Source organism: Sus scrofa, chromosome 2 (genome assembly GCF_054392235.1).
Source record: "Sus scrofa isolate SSC_HxYL_T2T_F1_AM1 chromosome 2, Sscrofa_HxYL_maternal_Yorkshire_Landrace_v2.0, whole genome shotgun sequence".
Classification (NCBI taxonomy): Eukaryota; Metazoa; Chordata; class Mammalia; order Artiodactyla; family Suidae; genus Sus; species Sus scrofa.
In genome coordinates, this window is record NC_139384.1 from 7,512,051 (window position 1) to 7,531,425 (window position 19,375).

The window sequence follows — 19,375 nt, forward strand, 5'->3', positions numbered from 1 at the left end:
AGGGCCTGTGGCATGGGGAAGACTCAGGCCACTGGGGTCCCTGGTTGTGGCCTGGTCTTGAAAGAGAAGCTGGGCTCTCCTGAGCAGATTAGCATCCTCAGCTGGTGAGACCTCGGAGCTTTGAGCTTTAAGTGTTGATCTGGAGTCTCATCCTAATGCTCGTCTCCAGGGCATTTGCGGGACAGATGGTGGCCTTGTAGGGGCCCATTACCTCGCTCGTACATTTATTTGTGTATTTATTTATTTGTTTGTTTTCCCTCTTGGGCCGCTCTACGGCATATGGAGTTCCTAGGCCAGGGATCGGGTCCAAGCCGCAGTTGCAGCAACGCCAGAGCCTTAACCGGCTGCCGGATCAGGGATCGAACCTGTGTCCTGGTGCTACAGAGATGCTGCTTATCCCGTTGGGCCACAGTGGGAACCCTGCTAATAAATGTATACTGTGTCCTTTCCCCTTTGGGCCACCGGGCCTTTGCACTCCTAGGACAGGATTTGCCGAGTGAGGCAGGGGCTGGAGGTGGGAGCTGTGCAGGTGGCCAGGGCCTCAGAGGTGAGGAGCCTCAGCTTCCCCGAAGCTCTGCTTCCAACCATGATCACTGCCAATGGGTGGTGGGTGGCAGAGGGAAGAGGAATGGGAGACAGCTTTCGGCTAGCTTTCCGTGGTCCGTACAATGTCCCCTGGCACCTCTGAAACGGTCACAGGAGGAAGACACCAGCCTAGGACCCCGTGAGTGGCCCCATGCCTCTCGGACTGCGCAGGTCTGTGTAGCCAGGTCTGCTACCCCTTGCCTCGGACGTGTGTGTTCTCCGTGTGGTAGAGCACGTGGCCCTGTGTCTGGTGCGGACACTGCAGGGGAAACCTGGGGCCTTCTTTCGGCAGAGATGGCAGATGCCTCTTCCTCATTTGGACGGTCTTAGGTTCCCTGCTGGGGTTGCTTTAGATTAGACGGGATGCAGCAGCCTCGACCAGGACAGTGCACCCTAGTGGGTGGGTCCTCGGGGCCTTTTCTTTCTTTTTCTTTTTTGCTTTTTAGGGCCACTCCCACAGCACATGGAGGTTCCCAGGCTAGGGGTCTAATTGGAGCTGTAGCCGACGGCCTACACCACAGCCACAGCAACATGGGATCTGAGCCACGTCTGTGACCTACACCACAGCTCATGGCAACATTGGATCCATAACCCACTGAGTGAGGCCAGGGATTGAACCCGCAACCTCATGGTTACTAGTCAGATTCGTTTCCAATGCACCATAATGGGAACTCCCTTCAGAGCCTTTCACCCTCAGGATCTACCCTCTCGTTCCCATGGACATGCCACTCTCTGTGCCACATAAGTACTTAGAAGTTAGGGGACAGGGTGGCCAGCAGGACAGTCCTCCCAGCACCTCTCATGACTGGCTGTGCCCGGCTCCATCCCCAGAGCTGCCGTCTCTAACGGCTCATGATAAGCTGTGACCAGCTGCTTGGCGCACATGCATCAGTCCACAAATACCAGGTGATGTGTGTACAGGGAGCTGTGGGGCTGTTGTGTGAGCCACCCAGACACACGGGTGGTCCACACCCAGCCACCAAGCCTCAGGCTGCAAGGGGAAGAGCATTGGGCCCAGGGCTGGAAGATCTGGGTTCTGGCCCTGGCCTCCTTGGCTGTTGGGTAAGTCATTGTCCCTCTCTGAGCCTGTTTTTTAATCTGTAAAATGGGGGTAAGAATCCTCACTCTGCCTCCTTTCTGTGGTGGTTTTGAGGCTCCAGTGGAATCATGAGAGTGAAGATATTATGTAGATGAGAGACACGCATGGAGATGGGCCCAGCCGACTGGGGGCTGGGGGCTGGGGAATCGTACTGGCATGGGGACCTAGGCTTAGAGCCAGGCCCGGGGCTTGCTTACGAATCGCAGGACCCAATCGGGCCCCCAGCTCCGGAGCCCCATTCTGATCACCATCCTGCTGGCCAGCCTGGGCCCCAGGCCTGGTCTGGACTCACTGGCAGAGGATGGAGAGGAGCCTGGTCTGCTTGGTCTTTGGTCTCGTGGTCTCACCCTGTTGGGAGGGAAGCCAGGCTTCCGCAGGCGGCTGTGCAGCTCGTCAGGTCCTCCCTGGAGTAGTGGACTCGGTGCTGGGGTCCTAGAGAGAGCGCGGAGCTGCCTGTGACCGCATGGCGGGACTCCTGGGGGAGGTGCCCAGTGCCAGCCTCCAGCAGTGACCCATTGTTTGTTGGTCCAGAGAGAGGTGAGAAGGCCTGAGGCACCTGCCTCCTTCCAGAGGATGCCAGAGAAACCGGCTTGTGCCTCCTGCCCCGGCCTGGCCTCCACCACGTCCACAGGCCCTGGGCCAGTTCCCGGAGCTGTGCTATCTGTGGTCCCCGAGCAGGATGGTTGGTCTCGGTCCCTACAGGACTGTAGAGCCCTGGATTCTTCGCCCTGCTCCAGTGTGACCTGGGTTCCTGGGTTCCTTCAACCCTTGGGCATGGCCTCCGGAACCAGTTCCCAGCCTGGCCTGCCCTTGTCAACCCCCCACCCCCACCCCAGTTGCCCCACCAGCAGTTGGCCAAGGGTGGTCCCAGCTCTCAGTGACATAGACATGAAGGGTGCATTGTAATTAAAAAGCCTCTACGATGGAGGGGCCCTTAGAAATCCTCTCCATCAGCCCGCCCTGCCTGTGCCTCCCCTGTGCTGCTGCCACCGACGACAGGGCACTTCTGTTCAGAAGCCTTCGGCACCAGGAGCGCCCCACCTCTGAGATGGTTCTCATCACTGGGTCACTCCTTCCTGGTGGGGCCTCCCCTTGTAAGATTCCCACTCGTGGTCCTAGTTCTGCCCTCGAGTGCGCTGTAAGCCAGGCTGCATGCACACTACATTCCAAAGCCCTTCAATCTCTGGGGCCACAGGATGCTGCCTTGTTCCCACCAGGGGCTGTTCAGTAGTTCTTTTTTTTTGGGGGGGGGGCATTTTTTCGGCCGCTCCCACGGCATATGGAAGTTCCCAGGCTAGGGGTCAAATCGGAGCTGTAGCCACCAGCCTAAGCCAGAGCCACAGCAACGCAGGATCCGAGCCACATCTGCAACCTACACCGCAGCTCACAGCAACGCCGGGTCGTTAACCCACTGAGCAAGGGCAGGGACCGAACCCGAAACCTCATGGTTCCTAGTCGGATTCGTTAACCACTGCGCCACAACGGGAACTCCTGTTCAGTAGTTCTTGAGCCTCTTCTGAGGCTGGGCTGCTGGGGAGACAGCTCTGAACCAGGGCTGCGCTGGAGGGCACGTGGCCACTCTGTAGTGTCACCTCCGAGACTCCAGCCAGGGGGCTCCTGCTGCTCCGAGGAGCCTTGGTCTCCAATCCGCAGGGCCTGGTGCGGGGAGGGGAGCAGGTGGGGGGAGGAGCGGGAAGCCTGGCTTCTTTCCCTGGGCTCTTTTCCATGCAGACGACTTTTCCTCATCTGTCTTATCACACGTTCATACCATCACCCTGGTCTCCACGTCCAGCCAGGGCCCTCGGTGGGTCTGTGCGGAGCAGTCACTTCTGTCCGTGTGCTGAACTGGAGGCGCAGGTGACTAGTGGACAGGACAGCAGCTCAGGCTCCCTGAGCTGTGCTCTGGGCGGGTGTGTGCACCTGAGAGCGGTTTCTCCCACTTACTTGCGGCTCCTGGTTTTCCTCTGGGATGGTGCTGGCTGCCTCCCAGGGTGCCTGTGTTCAAGGGGACTTTGCTCCCTTGAACCGCACTGGAGTGGGGGCTCCTGAGGGTGGGTTCAGTGCAGGGGGTGGGCCTGGAGCTGACACCTCTTCTCTGGACAGACGGCCCCACCCCTTCCCGGTGCTCCCCTGCAGGGGAGGGGGAGAACTTCTCCCCTCTGGGTCTTTCTCCAACAGGGAATCAGCCTGCCCTTCCAGCTCCCTTTTTTCTTTTTTGGACCCTTCATTGGTGAAGACTCTGCTGGCCCCGAGAGAGCACCCGTGACCCAACTCCTGGCCTGGCCCCCACCCCTCTGCCCTCCCACACCATCTTCCTCTTCCCCCTGGTCCAGTTTCTCCTTCCTTCTGCTCCCCTCTTCTTCCTCTTTTCTCTCTGCACCTTCTCCACCTCCTTCCTCTCCCAGTCATTTCTGACTTCCCCCTGTACCCGCCCCTTGACCTCCTTCTTCCCCTCCTTGGTGCCAGGCCGTGGTTCAGGGTCCCGGATGCTCCCCCCCACTCTTCTGCTGCGGTTGACAACGCGTGTGGAGCTCAGCCGTACTGCCCGAGGGGCCCGTGCCCCCAGAGCCACAGGGGAACCTTTTACCTCCACTGCAGGAACCTTCGGGGGCCCAGGGATGTCAGGCGCCCCCACCCCATTTTGCCTCCTGGGCCTTGGGGTGGTGGGCAGAGCCTGTCCTGGGAGAAGCTGCAGGATGGCAGGGCAGTGCTATTAACAGAGGGCTGGGCACTGCCCCTCTCTGAGAGGCAAGGACTAGCCCAGTGGACACCTGTTTCCTGCTCTCAGTTCAGGAGCCTCTTGTTCAAGCCCCTCAGTTCACAGGGAGGGAGGCCGAGGCTGGAAGAGAAGAGCTTTGCCCACAGTCACATAATAAGATTAGCATCCAGCTTTTCTGCTTCAACATGCAGGACTTTCTGTAGCCCCAGGCTGTCCGGCTCTGATGGAGCATCACAGGCGCCCAGAGGGCCCCAAGCCCCAACTTCGCAGGACTCTGGTGCTCTATTTCCTCTGCAAGGCTGGCTGACACACACATTGTGGGTAACATGTCCCGGCAGGGTGATGGCCAGAGGCCCCGGGGCTCTGGGCTGCAGCTCTGCAGAGACAGTGTGCTTTTTGAGCATGTGGGGCCCTCTGAGCCCAGAGTTGGAGGATAGCCAAGCTGGGGCTGGGGAAGGGGCAGGAGACTTGGCTCATGGTGACTGCTTGTCGCTGAAGTCCTCAGAAGTCATACTTCGGGAGCCTCAGCATCATCATCTGTGAGCCCTCGGCTCCTCCCTAGGAAAACAAATTAAAACAAGTTCCTCTTCATGGTGAAGGACCACTCCGGCCCCCCCGTGGCAGCCTGGCATCCTCCAGGTTAGGAAGGGTAGAAAGAAGGTTCCTGTATGGGTGGTGCTAGCCCCCTGGGACTTTGGGAGGTGTGTGGCCGCGGGAAGGGGGCCCTGGGACAGATCCCTCCATTTAGCTCAGAGCCCAGAGGTCTCTGTCACCGCCTGCGCTCTGAGCAGGGAGTTGTCCCAGAGCAGGGGGTGCAGGGACTCTGGCCCTCCCCACCCATCTCCCTCTCAGAGATGGGAAGATGTGGGGTTTGTCAGGCCCTCAGCCCCCCGGTGATCCCCTGTACGACTGGGGTTCCCGAGGTGCCCCTCTCCCTCAGACGTGAGAGGCCTGGGCCCCTCTAAGAAGGGAGAGATAGGCCTTCTTCCTGCCATCTGGCTGCCCTGCCTCCTGGCTCTGGGGAGGGTTGGAGCCCTCTCGGGGGAAGGAGGGACAGGGGTCCAATTGAGGAAGGGGAGAGGGCACCTGAGCACGCGTGGTCCCCGGAAAGTGGCCCTGGGGGGAACCCCCGCCCGCAGATACCCCTCCCTGTGAAGGATGTAAAAAAAAAAAAAAAACAAAAAAACTTGTTCTGCCTTTTTGTCTCCCCTCCCCCTCTGCCCGCCCCATGGCCCCCCCAGACTGCCTGCGCGTCGGCTGCGCACCCAGTAAGTGGCTTCCCTCTTCTTCTGCAGAGCCCCAAGGGGCCTGGGATTCTGGACACTGGGATTTGGGGGGCGATGGTGGGGAGGAGAAGGCGTCCTTGCTGGCAGTGGGTGTGGAGCAGGGAGCTGGAGTGGGGGGGATGGAGGGGGTGTGGTTGTAGAGGGCGGAATGAACCAAATGAAGCGGAACCAGGGAGAGCTGGTGGAGGGCCCAGGATGAGAAGGCCCGGAAACCCTGTTATCTCAAGTCCTCTGGAGGGTAGGGTTAAAGGCTTGGTGGCTCCTCTAGCGAGAGGCCAGGAAGGAGCCAGCGAGGGGCTGGGATATCCCGCTGCATCTCCAGAGGCGGCCACAAGGGGGAGGGCGAGCCACGCAGGAAAGGAGATGAGAGCCGGGCGGTGAGTGGAGGGAATCGTGGGCAGGGCCTCAAAGTTCAGCCCCCCACTGCCCCTTTTTGGGGTGGGAGTGAGGTTCTGCCAAATGGGGGTGCTTTCAGAGGTGACAGCGAGGATCTCAGCAGGGGTGAGATGGAGAGATGGTGTGGACATCTCAGAGCGTCCCAGTGTGCCTGGATCCAATGTTGTCTCTGAACGTGTTTCTGCATGGTGTGCTCTGAGGTCACGGAAGAGCACAGGGACAGGGACACAGCAGCCACAGGCGGAGAAAGTGTGGACCTGGCTTGTCTCTGTGTGGTCGGCGCTTGAGTGCGCATGCGTGGTGAACCCTGTCGCTGCAGGCGAGAGCAATGAGGGGGGCCCGGGCAACCTGGGAGCACAGTGAACGGAGTGCAGCCCCTTTCGAAAGCTAAATGTTTTGGTTTAGACTTGGAAGTGGTTAATCCAGGTCTTAAATAAATGGTCATTCTTCCTGAGAAACACTCTGCTCTCTGGCCCGGCTGGATGTGCTACGTATGCGATGGCATGACTGGGTGTGGAATTAACCAGCTGGGCAGCAAGGTCACGGTTGGGTCCCTCTAGGTGCGGGAGCTGTGTGTCTGTGTGGAGTTTTCACAGCCAGCAATGAGGCTGTGGGTGCGTAGTCACATTTGGGTGTGCGGTAAGGCTCTGTATTTTTGAAAGTTTTAGGCCTATGCAGCTATGCTGGGAATTTGGCTGCTGGCTAAATTGACCTTGAAGATCCTTAGGAGACTCGGGGAGGAGTATGTTGGTTGTAGGAGTGTGTCTGGGTGCAGGGTTTTAGGGCAGAACTCCAGAGGCTCTGCACCATTTACGTTGGATTCTTTGCAATCAGCACCCGCGGAAGTTGCGTGGTGTGGCGGGTCTGAGCGTGTCTACCTTTACGGCTGCCTGTGTAAAAGCTGCGTGTGGGCGTGTGTACCTGCGTGCACGGGTGTGTGCGGGGCTGAGGCTCTGTGTCGAGCATCTGGAGGTGCCGCGCTCACCCCCCCCTTGGTGCTGCAGGTAAAGGGCCCGAGACGCTCTTTGCGGGGCACAAGCTCAATGACAACGAGTGGCACACAGTGAGGGTGGTGCGGCGTGGCAAGAGCCTGCAGCTGTCCGTGGACAACGTGACCGTGGAGGGTAGGTGGCCTGCGGCCCCGTTCTTGGTGGCCGCCCCCTGGGGCAGCGTTCTGGCGAGCTGCTGCTGCCGTGTCTTCCCTAGGGGTGGTGTATCCTGGGGTCCTGGACCCTGGGGACCGTTTCAAGTCCCCACAGGCAGCATCGCCTGCAAGCCTAGCAGCCCTGGCCTAAAGAGCCCCAGGACTGTGCTTGCTGCCAGCACCTACCTGCAGGTGTTGGGTGACGTGTCTCCCACGTGGCCCTTGAGTGGAGGGGAGGCTCTGGGCACCCAAGGTCCAGCCCCAGGGATGATCCTACAGGCTGGGCCCCAAAGCCATGCCCCCACCTCCATCTCCTGTCCCGAGCAGGACAGATGGCCGGAGCCCACACGCGGCTGGAGTTCCACAACATTGAGACAGGCATCATGACGGAGCGGCGTTTCATCTCCGTGGTGCCCTCCAACTTCATCGGGCACCTGAGCGGGCTGGTGTTCAATGGCCAGCCCTACATGGACCAGTGCAAGGACGGCGACATCACCTATTGCGAGCTCAACGCCCGCTTTGGCCTGCGTGCCATCGTGGCTGATCCCGTCACCTTCAAGAGTCGCAGCAGCTACCTGGCGCTCGCCACGCTCCAAGCCTACGCCTCCATGCACCTCTTCTTCCAGTTTAAGACCACGGCCCCCGACGGGCTCCTTCTGTTCAACTCGGGCAACGGCAACGACTTCATTGTCATCGAGCTGGTCAAGGGGTGAGGTGCTGGGCACTGTATCGCTCTCAAGACGAGGTCCCCTGCCCCTGATGACCAAGAGGCAGCTCCCTTAGCCACCGGCTGCGATGTCCAATGTCCCCAGACTGTAGGTCAGGATTCAGGTCCCCGGCCACCAGCCCAGATGGAGAAGCAGCACCCCCTCTTCCATCCTGGTGACTCCTCAGTTGCTTCCTTGCCAGGGATTTCCCAGTCGTATCTGTTCTCCAGTCACTGTCCTGGCTCAGGCCTTCTGGCCCTTCTGCAGGCAGAAGACAGGGCTGTGTCCCTGGAGGTCCCCACCCTAGAGCAGCTCTGTCCCTGTCCCCAGGGGACCGTGCTGCCCTCTCAAATCTCTCCCCCCACCAGCTTCGCTTCTGAGCCTGTCCCAGGAGCCAGGTGCCCCCCCCCGCTACCCTCCCCCTCAGGATGGGACCTCACTCCGGAGTCCTCGAGTCATTTTGGGTCCCTCCATTCTGAGGTCTCTCCACCCTTTCCTCCTGCGGCTCCCAGCACCTCCCCGCCCCGCCATAGCTCCTCCTTACCCCACCTTCCCAGCATCGCCCCCACCTTGACCCAGTGTCTCCTCCCTACTGTGAGGCAGGTACATCCACTACGTGTTTGACCTGGGGAATGGCCCGTCCTTGATGAAGGGGAACTCAGACAAACCAGTCAATGACAACCAGTGGCACAACGTGGTGGTGTCCCGGGACCCAGGCAACGTGCACACGCTCAAGATTGACTCCCGCACTGTCACGCAGCACTCCAATGGCGCCCGAAACCTCGATCTCAAAGGTGGGGCCTGGGGCCTCTGGAGAAGGCCTGGCCCCAGCCCAGACGCCCCCTCAGCCCAGCAAGGTCACCCTGGCTGGGATGGCCTTTCAGGGGCGTGAGTCCCCTTCCCCTGCCCATGGCCCCCTCACTCTTTCCACTCACCACTGTGTCCAGCCGGCCCTTTTCCTGGCCCAGCTCAGGTGTGCCTGGCTCTCCCGTGAGGCTGCCCTTTCAACACTGACAGCCTGGGCATGCCTGTCATCTGCGGAGCCCGACGGCCACACTCTCAAGCTAGGAGTAGGCAGCCTGGGGTTCCAAAGACCTCCTGGCCCTCCAGGGCTGAGTAGTCTGCCTTGGTTGGGGGATGGAGACAGAACAGTGTCCTGGCAGATGCCCCCCGGAGGGTGGGAGGGGGCAGTGAAGAGGGAGAAAGGAGGAGCCATTGCTGGGTGCCCCCATATTCCTTCGGCATTGGCTGGACTGGCTCTGCGGACTTTTTTGGACTGAGGCTTCCCTGCCGGGCTCAGTGTCATTCCCCAGGCCCTCTTCAGTGGCTACTGAAGTAGCCTGTCCCCAGGATAGGTGGGTGAGAGGGGAGGGAAGAGGAGGGCGAGCCTAGAGACCTGGGCCTGCAGCTTCTCCAGAGCCCACTGGGGCCACATGAGCGACCTTCACATGCCCAAAGACTCCCTCAGTCCTATCGGGACCCCTGGTGTCAGAGTGACTCAGACTAAGACTGTCCAAGCTTGGGGAGGGTCCTCTAAGACCCCTGAATTTGCTTCCCTCTTGGGGAGGCAGAAACAGAAGCTTCAAGAGGCTACATAGATTGCCTGAGGTCACACAGTGAGCGGGCTGCAGAGCCAAAACTGGAAGCTTGGTCAGATCCTGGGCCAGATTGGGTGGCACAGTGCTGTCAATTCTCCCTGCTCCCAGAAGGGGGCGATGTGTCTCAGAGAATCCAGAGCAGCAGCACACTGGGGGTGGCCTGGAACGAGGGCTCCACAGTTTCTTACTGGAGGTCTGCCCTGGGATGCCCAAGACTTCCAAGGAGTTAGGTCCCCGGGGGGAATCAGTGTCCCTCAGAACTGCTTTCTGGTGTCACCCAGCGTCCCCAGGTCAAGGCTTCCCTAGATGTTGTTGGGAGGGGGCGATGGGTGCTGGGCTGGGCTTGGACCCACCCCCACCCCCACCTCCGGGGCGAACTCAGAGTCAGGAGCAGCCAGCACAGGCCTGAAGGGGTTCTGGGGTTCTGGGGTTCTGGGACGGAAGACTTGGGAAGTAAGGAGCCGGGGGTGGAGGGGACCGGGCTGCACATCTCTGAAAGGCCCTGATTACAGGCCGGAACTGGAATCAGATGTGTGGGAGAGAGCAGGGAGCAGGTTCCTCCAGCTGCTCCCCCTCCCCAGGCATCTGGGCTTCTCTGGGAGGGGGGCAGGCAGATGGCAGAGCGGAGAAGGAAGGAGGAGGAGTGGGGGGGCTTCTGCTGGCCGCTGCTTCTCTCTGAGGAAACTGGAGTCCGGCCGGGATGCAGGAGCTGATGGCTGGAGGCTGGTGTCCTGGGAGGGCAATGGGGACCCGGGGGCCAGGAAGCAGAGGTTTTGACCTGCTCCCTTTGCAGGGGAGCTGTACATTGGCGGTCTGAGCAAGAACATGTTCAACAACCTGCCCAAGCTGGTGGCCTCCCGGGATGGCTTTCAGGGCTGCCTGGCCTCGGTGGACCTCAATGGGCGCCTTCCGGACCTCATCGCCGACGCCCTGCACCGCATCGGGCAGGTGGAGAGGGGCTGTGATGGTGAGTGTGGGGCACGGGAGTTCGATGTGACCCTCAGCCAAGAGGTCTTCCTCTCAGGCCTCGAAGGGCATGGGGGGGGCGGGTCAGGGGTCACCTTCCCACCCTGTCGCCTCACCCTGGCCCCCATCACAGTTCCAGGCCAAGACTGGCAGTCCTGGAGCCCCCACCCCCACCCCCTCCCACCCCCGGCAGGACTCAGCCCTTGCAGCAGAACTGAGGGCAGGGCCTCTGGCCTGGCTCCTGGCCCAGAAGCTTCCTTCTACCCTGCCTGGGATGGGAGGGGGCTCGGCTGAGCGGGGGGTGTTCCCTCCTCCTGCCTCTTCCAGGCCCCAGCACCACCTGCACCGAAGAGTCTTGTGCCAACCAGGGCGTCTGCTTGCAGCAGTGGGACGGCTTCACCTGCGACTGCACCATGACCTCCTACGGAGGCCCTGTCTGCAATGACCGTGAGTGCCAGGGTGGTGGGAGGCTGGGGAGTGGTGGCCCCTTCCCAGCCAGAGGGATGCTCCGAAGCGGGGAGAGTCTCTGAGAACCCAGCTGCTTGCTTCCTTCTCATCCTTTCTGGTCAAACGTGGCCGTGCCCACCCAGAGTCCCCTTACAGGCCCTGTGCAGCACTGTGCCACCAGCACGTCTGGGGTGGCCATTGACAGATGGCCTCTCTTCTTTGTTCTGAGCTGGTGGAATACTGCTCCCTTCACCCTTCACCAAAGGCATCCGTCTCCTTCGCTCTCCCCAGGCGATCCTGGCCACAGTCCTCCATGCTGTCCTGCAGGTCGGCCCGCACCCCCTTTCCTCTGGTGTCCCCAGAAGCTTGCGATGGAAGCCTATATTTCCCAGCCAGAGTAGGGCCATGCCCTAGAGGACAGGCTCAGGACACTCAGGAGGCCAGGCCTCTGGATAGCTGGTTTCCGTGGGTGCCAGCCGTGGCGCAGTTCCCCGGTTTTCCACCCAGCTGCTGGGTGTCCCTTGGAAGCACAAGGACACCCCCTAGCATCCCCCCGGTTCTTCTCCTCCTCCGCTGGGCATCTGCTGCCGGCTTGTATATTGTTGGGGGCCCCTCCCCAGAGAGGGCAGCTTTGGCAGCAGTTTCCAGTCCCTAGGGGCTGGTGGCCAGCAGCTGGTTAGAGATTGTCAGAGGGTGGGCGGCACAGGCAGGAATGGGGGAGACCACCTCCTGCCTGGAAGAAGGGCCTGGGGGGTGCACTTCCTCAGGTGTCACTTGAATGGTCTTCCTGGGGGTGACCCTGCTGAGAGACCAGGGTATGATGTGTCAGCTGCTGGGAAAAGACACACACACACACACACACACACACACACACACACACACACACACGAGGATGGGCTTCTCTGTTTTACAAACACGGCCGCTGAGGCCTGGAGGGGTGAATGGTGGATCTGGGCGGGGAGCGGGCTCAGGGCCCTCCACCCTGCTTGGAACCTCAGTCATCCGGGGAGAATCCTGTTTCTTACGGGCTGGATGACCTACTGGTTTCAGGGCTTGGGCTCTTGGGAGGGTCTTGGTTCTTCCTTCTCCTTGCTAAGAACGCCCAGCTCATCTCCCTCGGAGCTTTCCCGGTGCTCTCAGGCAGGCCCAGCCGTGGGCACCTCCACGTCCCACCCTGTCCCCCAGGAATTTTCTTGCCCGATCTGCCACCCTCTGTGCTTTGCAAAGCCCCGCGGAGATGGCCAGCTCAGGGGTGCTCCAGCCCTGGTTGCCAGGGAAAATCAAGACGGGGCTGGGGCTGGGCCTCTTCCTCTCCGGCTCGCTCAGCTTTGCCCCGGAGATCTGCAGATGGTGGTAACTTTGGCACTTAATAGCAACATTGCCGACCGATGGCTTAGTGTTTTGCAGCTTACGAAGCCCCTTTCATTGGTTCCTCAGCGAGGGCGGTAGGATGGAGACCAACCCGATTTAGCTGCTGTGGAAACTGAGGCCTCCGTAAGAGGCAGCTCCTTGCGCTTACATCCCAGGGTGCTGGGGGTGGAGCGCAGCCAGGACATAGGCATCCCTAACCCTGGCGGCCGCTGCTTCTCCTTCAGTCCAGAGTGGTGGTGGCGGCGGCAGTGGAGGTGGAGGTGGAGCTGATGGTGGGCATTTCTTGCCTGGGCTGCCAGGGATCAGGGTGGCGAAGCGCTGCTGCCCAGTGTCACTATAACACCTACACGATGGAGCCTTCTGGAAGGGAGCATAGCGAGGGATGGGGGGGGGAGTCAGGCATCTTTCAGCAGGGGTGGGGCGAGAGCTTGGTGCCACTTCTCTGCGTTCCTGCAGGTGGGAGGCATGGAGAGTAGGGGCTGGGGAACACGTCTTGGGGGAGTGTCACTGTCTGCGAGCACCGGTGTGTGTCGGGTGGCAGAGCCCAAGCAGAGCTGTGGAGGCAAAGACAAGGTGGGTGAGATCTGGGGGCCTCTGACGCTGGCCCTGGGGTACCTCTGAGCTCCCTGCCCAGGAGTCTGGGCGTCAGGCCACACCCCATCTTCTCGAAGTTGGGCCTTCTTCTGATTCTCTGGGCTCGTCTCTTTCATGTTGGCGCTGTCTCTCCATGACGGGCGGGTCTTCTTGGGGCCCCGCTGATGTACAAGGTAGAGCAGAAACCTGGCCCGGAGGCCCGTTTGCTTCGCCCCCAAGTGTAAAGGTCCTAGAGGGACCCCTAGGCACCGAGGGCCTCTGTGCCTGGAGAGAGGGGGTGGGAGTGGCCGAGGTGTCCTTAGAGGGTTGGGTCTGGGGTGTGGCACTGTCTGGTCTAAAGAGACTGGGATGAGGAGGGGTCAGACCTCTCCCCCCGGGGGGGCCTCAGCGTCTCCATCTGGGGCATGGGGATGACACCTGGGGGTGACGGCACCTCTGGGAGGCTCAGGAGTCTCCCCTGGGAAGAGAGAGCAGAGGGAGAGACGTCATCTCCAGTGTGAGAGAGAGGAAAGTGGGGAGAGGATGAAAAAGAGATGATGAAATGAGGAAGGAAGCAGGAAGGAGTCACATTTCCTGGCATGGCCTGAAGCCCCAGGGCTGAGGTCGGCGGGACGGGCACTCCCCCGACACTGTCTCCTAGGCGCTCGGCTGGCTCCCAGCCTGTCGGTTCTCCCCACCTCTGGCCCTCCGTCTGTTTCTCATCTCTCCACCTGCTCCGCGGGTCTCCACAGCCTCTATTGATCCTTTTGCACACCTCTGCCGCTCCCTTCTTTTTCACCCTCTACTCCTGCCCCCAGCTCCCCAGTGTCACCCCCTCCGGCCCTCTCCACTTCCCACTCACTGGTATTGATTGGCCTCTAGGCGGTTTCCCTTCCTCTCCTCTCGCCACCGGCTCCTCCCTCCGTCCCTCTGGGACCATACGTTTTCTGCCTGCTCAGAGCTGTGTCAGAGCCGGGGCCAAGAGCGTGCATGGGATGAGAGGGCAGGAGGACAGGGCCACGGGAGCCCCAGGCCTGCTCCCCAGCCCGCCGTCTTTCCTCCCTCGTGGGGCCACACAGCATCCGGAAGCTTCCTCCTGGGTGCCTCTGAGGACCCCTTTCTTCCCTTCCGAAGGGCTGGGGGCCAGATGGGGCCTTGGCATCTAGCAAGGTTGGGGAGGCGGCCCCTGGGGCAGAGGAGCTGTCCTAGGTCCTGACTGCATCCAGGAGCTGGGAGCCGCACGCATGGGGCTCATAGTGACAGTTTTTGCTCCAAAAGAGAATTCAGAATTAACAAGCAGGAGCCAAGCCCCTCCCTGCCCCTCCCCGCCCCCTCCTCTTCTGCACCCCCCCTCCTCTTCTGCACCCCCCCTTTGCCCTTCACTGTCTCTTCTCCTCACTCTACCACACTCTTTCTTTGCCTGCCCTCCCTCTCTCCCCTCTCCCCCCTCCCCTCCTCTCCTCCCCGTCCTAGCAAAGCCGCCTCTGAGCAGAACTCGGGGTGATGCGAGTGCAGAGGTGACATCCAGATGAAGGGAAGAAAGCCTCCCTACCTGTGACAAGTGCTTCCCAGAGGGGCCCCAAAGTCTAGGGGGCAGATCCCAGTGGAGGGGCACCTAGGAGAAGTGACTTCCTTGTCTGGACATAAGTGGCCCAGGAAGGTTTTTGTCCCCAGGGGAACACTCAGTGGAAAGGTATCCTGGGAACCCCCTGAAGAGGGAGAGGTTGAGCCTGGGGGATGGGCGGGGGGGGGCATGGAGAGGAAGGACAGGAGTCCTGGAGGGTGTGCAGGGGTGAGGGGAGCGCTTTTGGGGAGGTGGTGAGGGACTGTGTGTGGCATGTCTTACTCTCGAGTGGCTTTGAGGCTCCGGGTGCATTGCTTGTGTATGCATATGGGTGACCCTGTTTTTGGAGGGTGAGCTGGGGGGAGGTGTCTGTGTGTAAATTGGCTGTTCATTCCTTGCCTGTGACTAAACACGTATGTGTGTGTGCATGCATGCCTCTGTGAGCCTGTGTACACATTCGGCTGAGTGTGAGATCGTGCGCCAGTGTCTATGAGCACATGTGTGGCATGTATGTGTCTGAGCCTGTGTGTGCGTGCGCGCACCCTGGTGCCTGTATGGGCACGTGGATGTCTCCGTATCCGCGCCCGGCCACATCCTAGCGGGCACGTGTGTTCCGAGGGGCGCGTGCAGAGGTGGCGGTGGCCACATTTCTGCGCACTGGACCAGAGAGCACTATTGGGGTTCGTCCAGGTTGGCGGCAGGGGAGGAGGTGGAAGAGAGCGGCCTCTCTTGCTAGCCTCAGTCCTGTTCAATTATTCAGCAGGGGCCCTTCTCCGGAGGGGGCGGGAGGGGAGCGCGCGCCCGGGCGCGGGGGAGGGGCGGGCGCGCGCCGAGGAGAGGCGAGCGCCGAGCGGGCCAGCCAGGTGCCGCGCGGCGGAGCTGCCCAGCGCCGCCCGCAGATCGGGAGCCGCTCGGGTCCCTCCGCCCTGCCCGCTCCTCCTTCCGTGCTCCCCCTCCCCTCCCCTCCCCTCTCCCCTCCCCTCCTTTCCTCCCTCCTCTCTCCCTCCCTCTCCCTTCCAGCCCTCTCAGCCTCTGCAGCAACACTCCGCTGCCTCCATCTCTCCGCCGGCATCTCGCAGGCTCGCGCCTTTCCTCTGCTCAGCCCCGCTCCCCTCCTCTCCTCTCCCCTCCTCTCCTCTCCCCTCATTTCCCCCTCACCCGGATTTGCTTCCCTTCCCCCTTCTCCCGCCCCCACCCCCCCGGCCGCTCCCTCCTTTCCCCCGGTCTCCGTCGGGCGGCAGCGGCAGCCGCGGAGCGGCCGGCCCTAGTCCCCGTCGGCCTCCCGCTTCTCTGCTCCAGTCCCTCCCTCCGCGGCTTGGTTTTTCCGCAGGATTTCCCCCGCTCTCCTCTCCCTGCTGGGCCCCCGCGCCTCCCCTACCTCTCCCCCCGGCACCATGCCCCCTCCCCCGGGCGCTCCCCCGGGTTTCTGACGGCCCTCTGCGCCGCTTCGACCCCGCCGGGATGCGGGGAGACCCTTAGCTCCTCGCGATGGACCCAGGCGTCCTGGACCTTGGCGTTGCCACTCCGCGGACCCCGGATTCCCCGGCGGGATCCAGTTGATTTCGTTGGCTCCGGACCGAGGCTTGGGCTCTGGTTTTCTTTCTCCTCACCCCTACCCCCCTCCCGCGGCTCGGAGCCGGAGGGGGGCTTCGCGGGGCTAAGCAGCCCCGAGTCCCCGCCCCGGGCCATGGGGCTGTGAAGCGGCCGCCCCCGGGCCGAAATGCCCCCCGGGGGGAGCGGGCCGGGGGGGTGCCCGCGCCGCCCCCCCGCCCTGGCCGGGCCCCTGCCGCCGCCGCCGCCGCCGCCGCCACCACCTCTGCTGCTGCTACTGCTGCTGCTGCTGCTGGGGACGGCCGAGGGGGCCCGGGTCTCCTCCAGCCTCAGCACCACCCACCACGTCCACCACTTCCACAGCAAGCACGGCACCGTGCCCATCGCCATCAACCGCATGCCCTTCCTCACCCGCGGCGGGCACGGTAAGTGGCGCTGCCGATACCAGCCGGCCGGCTGGCCCCCGGGGCCTCCTGTGTGCGCGGCCCTGGCCCCTGCGGGCCGCACCCCAGCCTGTGCAGGCCGAGGCCCAGCCCCTCGGCTCTGTGGGGCCCGCGCCCCCTCACCTACCATCTTCTGCTCCCAGCATCTCAGCCCCACCCTCGCCTCTCCATCACCCCCCACCCCCCATCACCCTCATCTCTGTCCTCATCACTTTCATTCCTGGCTTCACCTTCACCTCTCTACCCCTATCTCTGGTTTGTTATCGCCCTCCTGCTTCAGTCCCCTCACCACCTCCCTGTCTGTCCTTTCATCCTCTCTGCCAGCTCTCCTTTCCCCAGTTCCCTTCCTCCTTGCCTCCCCCATCTCTGCCCCTCCTATTTCTCCATCTGGCTTTCCTCCACCTCTGCCTCTCCATCGCCTTCCATGGCCGGTCTAGCATCTCTGAATCCATGATCTTATCTTTGTCCCCCACCAACCTCCCATCTCTGTCCCATCTGTCATCGCTGCCTCAGATGTGTCCCACCTCTTCCTCCTTCACCTTTTCACATCTGTCTCTGTTTCACCTCCATTCCTCCAGCAACTGTCCTGTCTTTTCCCCATGACTGTCCTTCCGCCTCCTCCCAAGCAATCAACTCCTCCACTGTCCCATCATTTCCCAGCCTCTTTCTCCTCTCCACACCTCTTCATCTTGGCCCTACCTGCACCTCTGACTCCCAGCATCTCCCACATCCCGTAGCTCCACTGCTTCGAATTTCTGTGCCTCTATCCCAGGCTCCCCATCACCTCCCGTTGTCAGTCCTCTATCACTTCCTACTTACTCCATCACCTCTTATCATCGCAGCACCCCACCACCATAACCTCCCATCTCAAAACCTTCTTCAGAACTTCACCTTCCTGCTCTGACCCCATCGCTTTTCATTTCTGATCTTTATCACTTCTAGTTTCTGCCCTTCATCACCTCCAAGCCCAGTCTCTTCATCAGTTCATATCAGAGACCTCTAAGACTCTCTGTATGTCATCGCTTCCTGTGTCTGTCCCTGCCAGCTTCCCTCTCTGTCTTCCATATTCCGGGTGCCCCCATCACTTCCCATTCCTGCATCTTCCAGTCTCTGCACTCCCCATTACCTCCCATGTTGGTCCCTCTTCACGTTTTATTTCATTTCCATGTCAGACCCCATCATTTCCCACCTCAGTCTCCTTCACATTCCATCTCAAAGCGACTGTTACCTACCATCTCAGAGACCCCCCGATCCCCTCCCATTTTAGTCCCCTCATCACCTCCCTTCTCTGGACTCCACATCACCCACCATCTCTGTACCTCCATCACTTCCCATCCCTATGCCTCATTACCTTTCATCTTTGGTCCTCATCTCAGCCCTCCAACACTTGCTGTTTCTGTCCCTTCATTACTTTCCATCCCTGTACTCTCATCACCTCCTATACCTGTCCTCCTATCACTTTTCCTCTCCGTACCCCCATCACCTCCTGCCTTGGTACCCTGACATCTCCACGTTTCCATCAGCTTTTATCTTGACCCCCATCACTGTGCCTTCACCATGTTCCCTTCTTGCCTCCAATTTCTGTATTTCCATTGCTCGCATTTCCATCCATCTATCACCTCTTATTTTTTTTCACTCCATTTTTGTTCCTCCCTCATATTCCATGCCAGTATCTTCATTACGTCCCGTCTGTGTCCTCATGGCTTCCCATTTCTGCACTCACCTCTGCCTCCCATCATTGCTCTACGTCTACCCATCCTTGCTGCCCAATCTTTGCTCCCCCCATAGTACGTTCAGGCTTTCCACCCCTTTTCTATTTTCCTTCCCATTCCTCCTAATTCATCTTTATCTTCTTTCTCATGCCTCTACCTTCTCTTTATCCAGTTCCCAGGAGTGGCCCCTTCCTACACCCTCCTTGCGCCCTTTCTCCTCCCTTGCCCAGCGCAGTGTCCCTGGCTCACCTCGACCCTAGTTGGGGCCTTCTCAGTGCAGTGCTCTCCAGGCTCTCCCCCCCCCCCACCCCCTTGCTCCTCATCTCAACCCCCATTCTCCCCCCGGACAGTCTGGCCCTCTTTGCCTTCCTTCCTCCTCTTTCTTCATTGTCCCCTTTGGCTCCCTTGAGGCTCAGTCCCCAGAGAGACGTGGTCCTTCTGGGCAATGAGGAGAGGCATGAAGGGGTGAGAGAAGAAAGGCAATCGGGGAGACCATTGTGGGGTGAAGAGGAGACGGGAAAGAGGAAAGGAGAGGAGAGAGGGGCTGCCCAGGGGAGATGAGCAGATTGGAAGGAGGGGCCTGGGAGCTGAAGTGCTTAGTGAAGGCGCTGGAGTCAGGATGCCCAGAGCTGAGGGAGAGGGAGAGAAAATGGAGGAAGGAGCAGGGGGAGGGTGTTGGGGGGTGGGAACCGATGGAGGGTTGGTGTTGGGATGCCCCCCCCCAGTCAGCCACCCCCTTGCAGTGCAGAGGAGAGAAGCGGCCCCAGGGGGGCCAATGGCTTCCCCAGGGCCACATGGACGCAGAGGAGCTGAGGGCGCCGTAGGGCAGTTGCACGGTGGTGGCAAGACTGAGTGGAGGAGCCTGTTCCTGGTCAGGCAGGTGAGAGGAAGCAAGAGTGTCAAAGAAAGGAGAGTAGAGAGGAGGCTGGTGCCACGGCTGAACTCCACCTCTGAGCACCTGAGCCGTGGGGGGAGTCAAAAGGATGGACTTGGCTAGAGGAAGAGGCGCCGGCTGGGGAGACCTTCCTGGGCCAGGGGAGACCCTTCCTTTCTGTCCCAGCGTCTCCCTGGCATCCCCCAGTGTGAGATGCCTCTCTCCTGCACCTCAAGCTCCACTTCCCATCTCTTGAGTTCTTCCCGCATTTCTCCTTCCCTCCTTCTCTTTACTTTTTCTTTCATTTCCCCTTTCCAAGCCCTCCTGTTACATAATATGC

General features: G+C 60.9%; 1 protein-coding gene across 50 annotated transcripts in view; it reads left to right on the forward strand.

Moving 5' to 3' along the window:
* NRXN2 (neurexin 2) overlaps positions 1–19,375 on the forward strand; it is a 100,124-nt gene that overhangs the window by 49,614 nt on the left and 31,135 nt on the right. For 20 of the 50 annotated variants that reach the window (XM_085009948.1, XM_021082873.2, XM_085009931.1 and 17 more), the window contains 6 exons: positions 5,645–5,671; positions 7,090–7,209; positions 7,557–7,938; positions 8,540–8,730; positions 10,328–10,501; positions 10,828–10,947. In XM_085009948.1, the coding sequence (XP_084866074.1) occupies positions 5,645–5,671; positions 7,090–7,209; positions 7,557–7,938; positions 8,540–8,730; positions 10,328–10,501; positions 10,828–10,947 (1,014 nt within the window). Of the gene's footprint in view, positions 1–5,644; positions 5,672–7,080; positions 7,210–7,556; positions 7,939–8,539; positions 8,731–10,327; positions 10,502–10,827; positions 10,948–19,375 lie in introns of all 50 variants that reach the window. The other 30 variants (XM_085009920.1, XM_085009936.1, XM_085009923.1 and 27 more) reach the window with 2 other exon arrangements.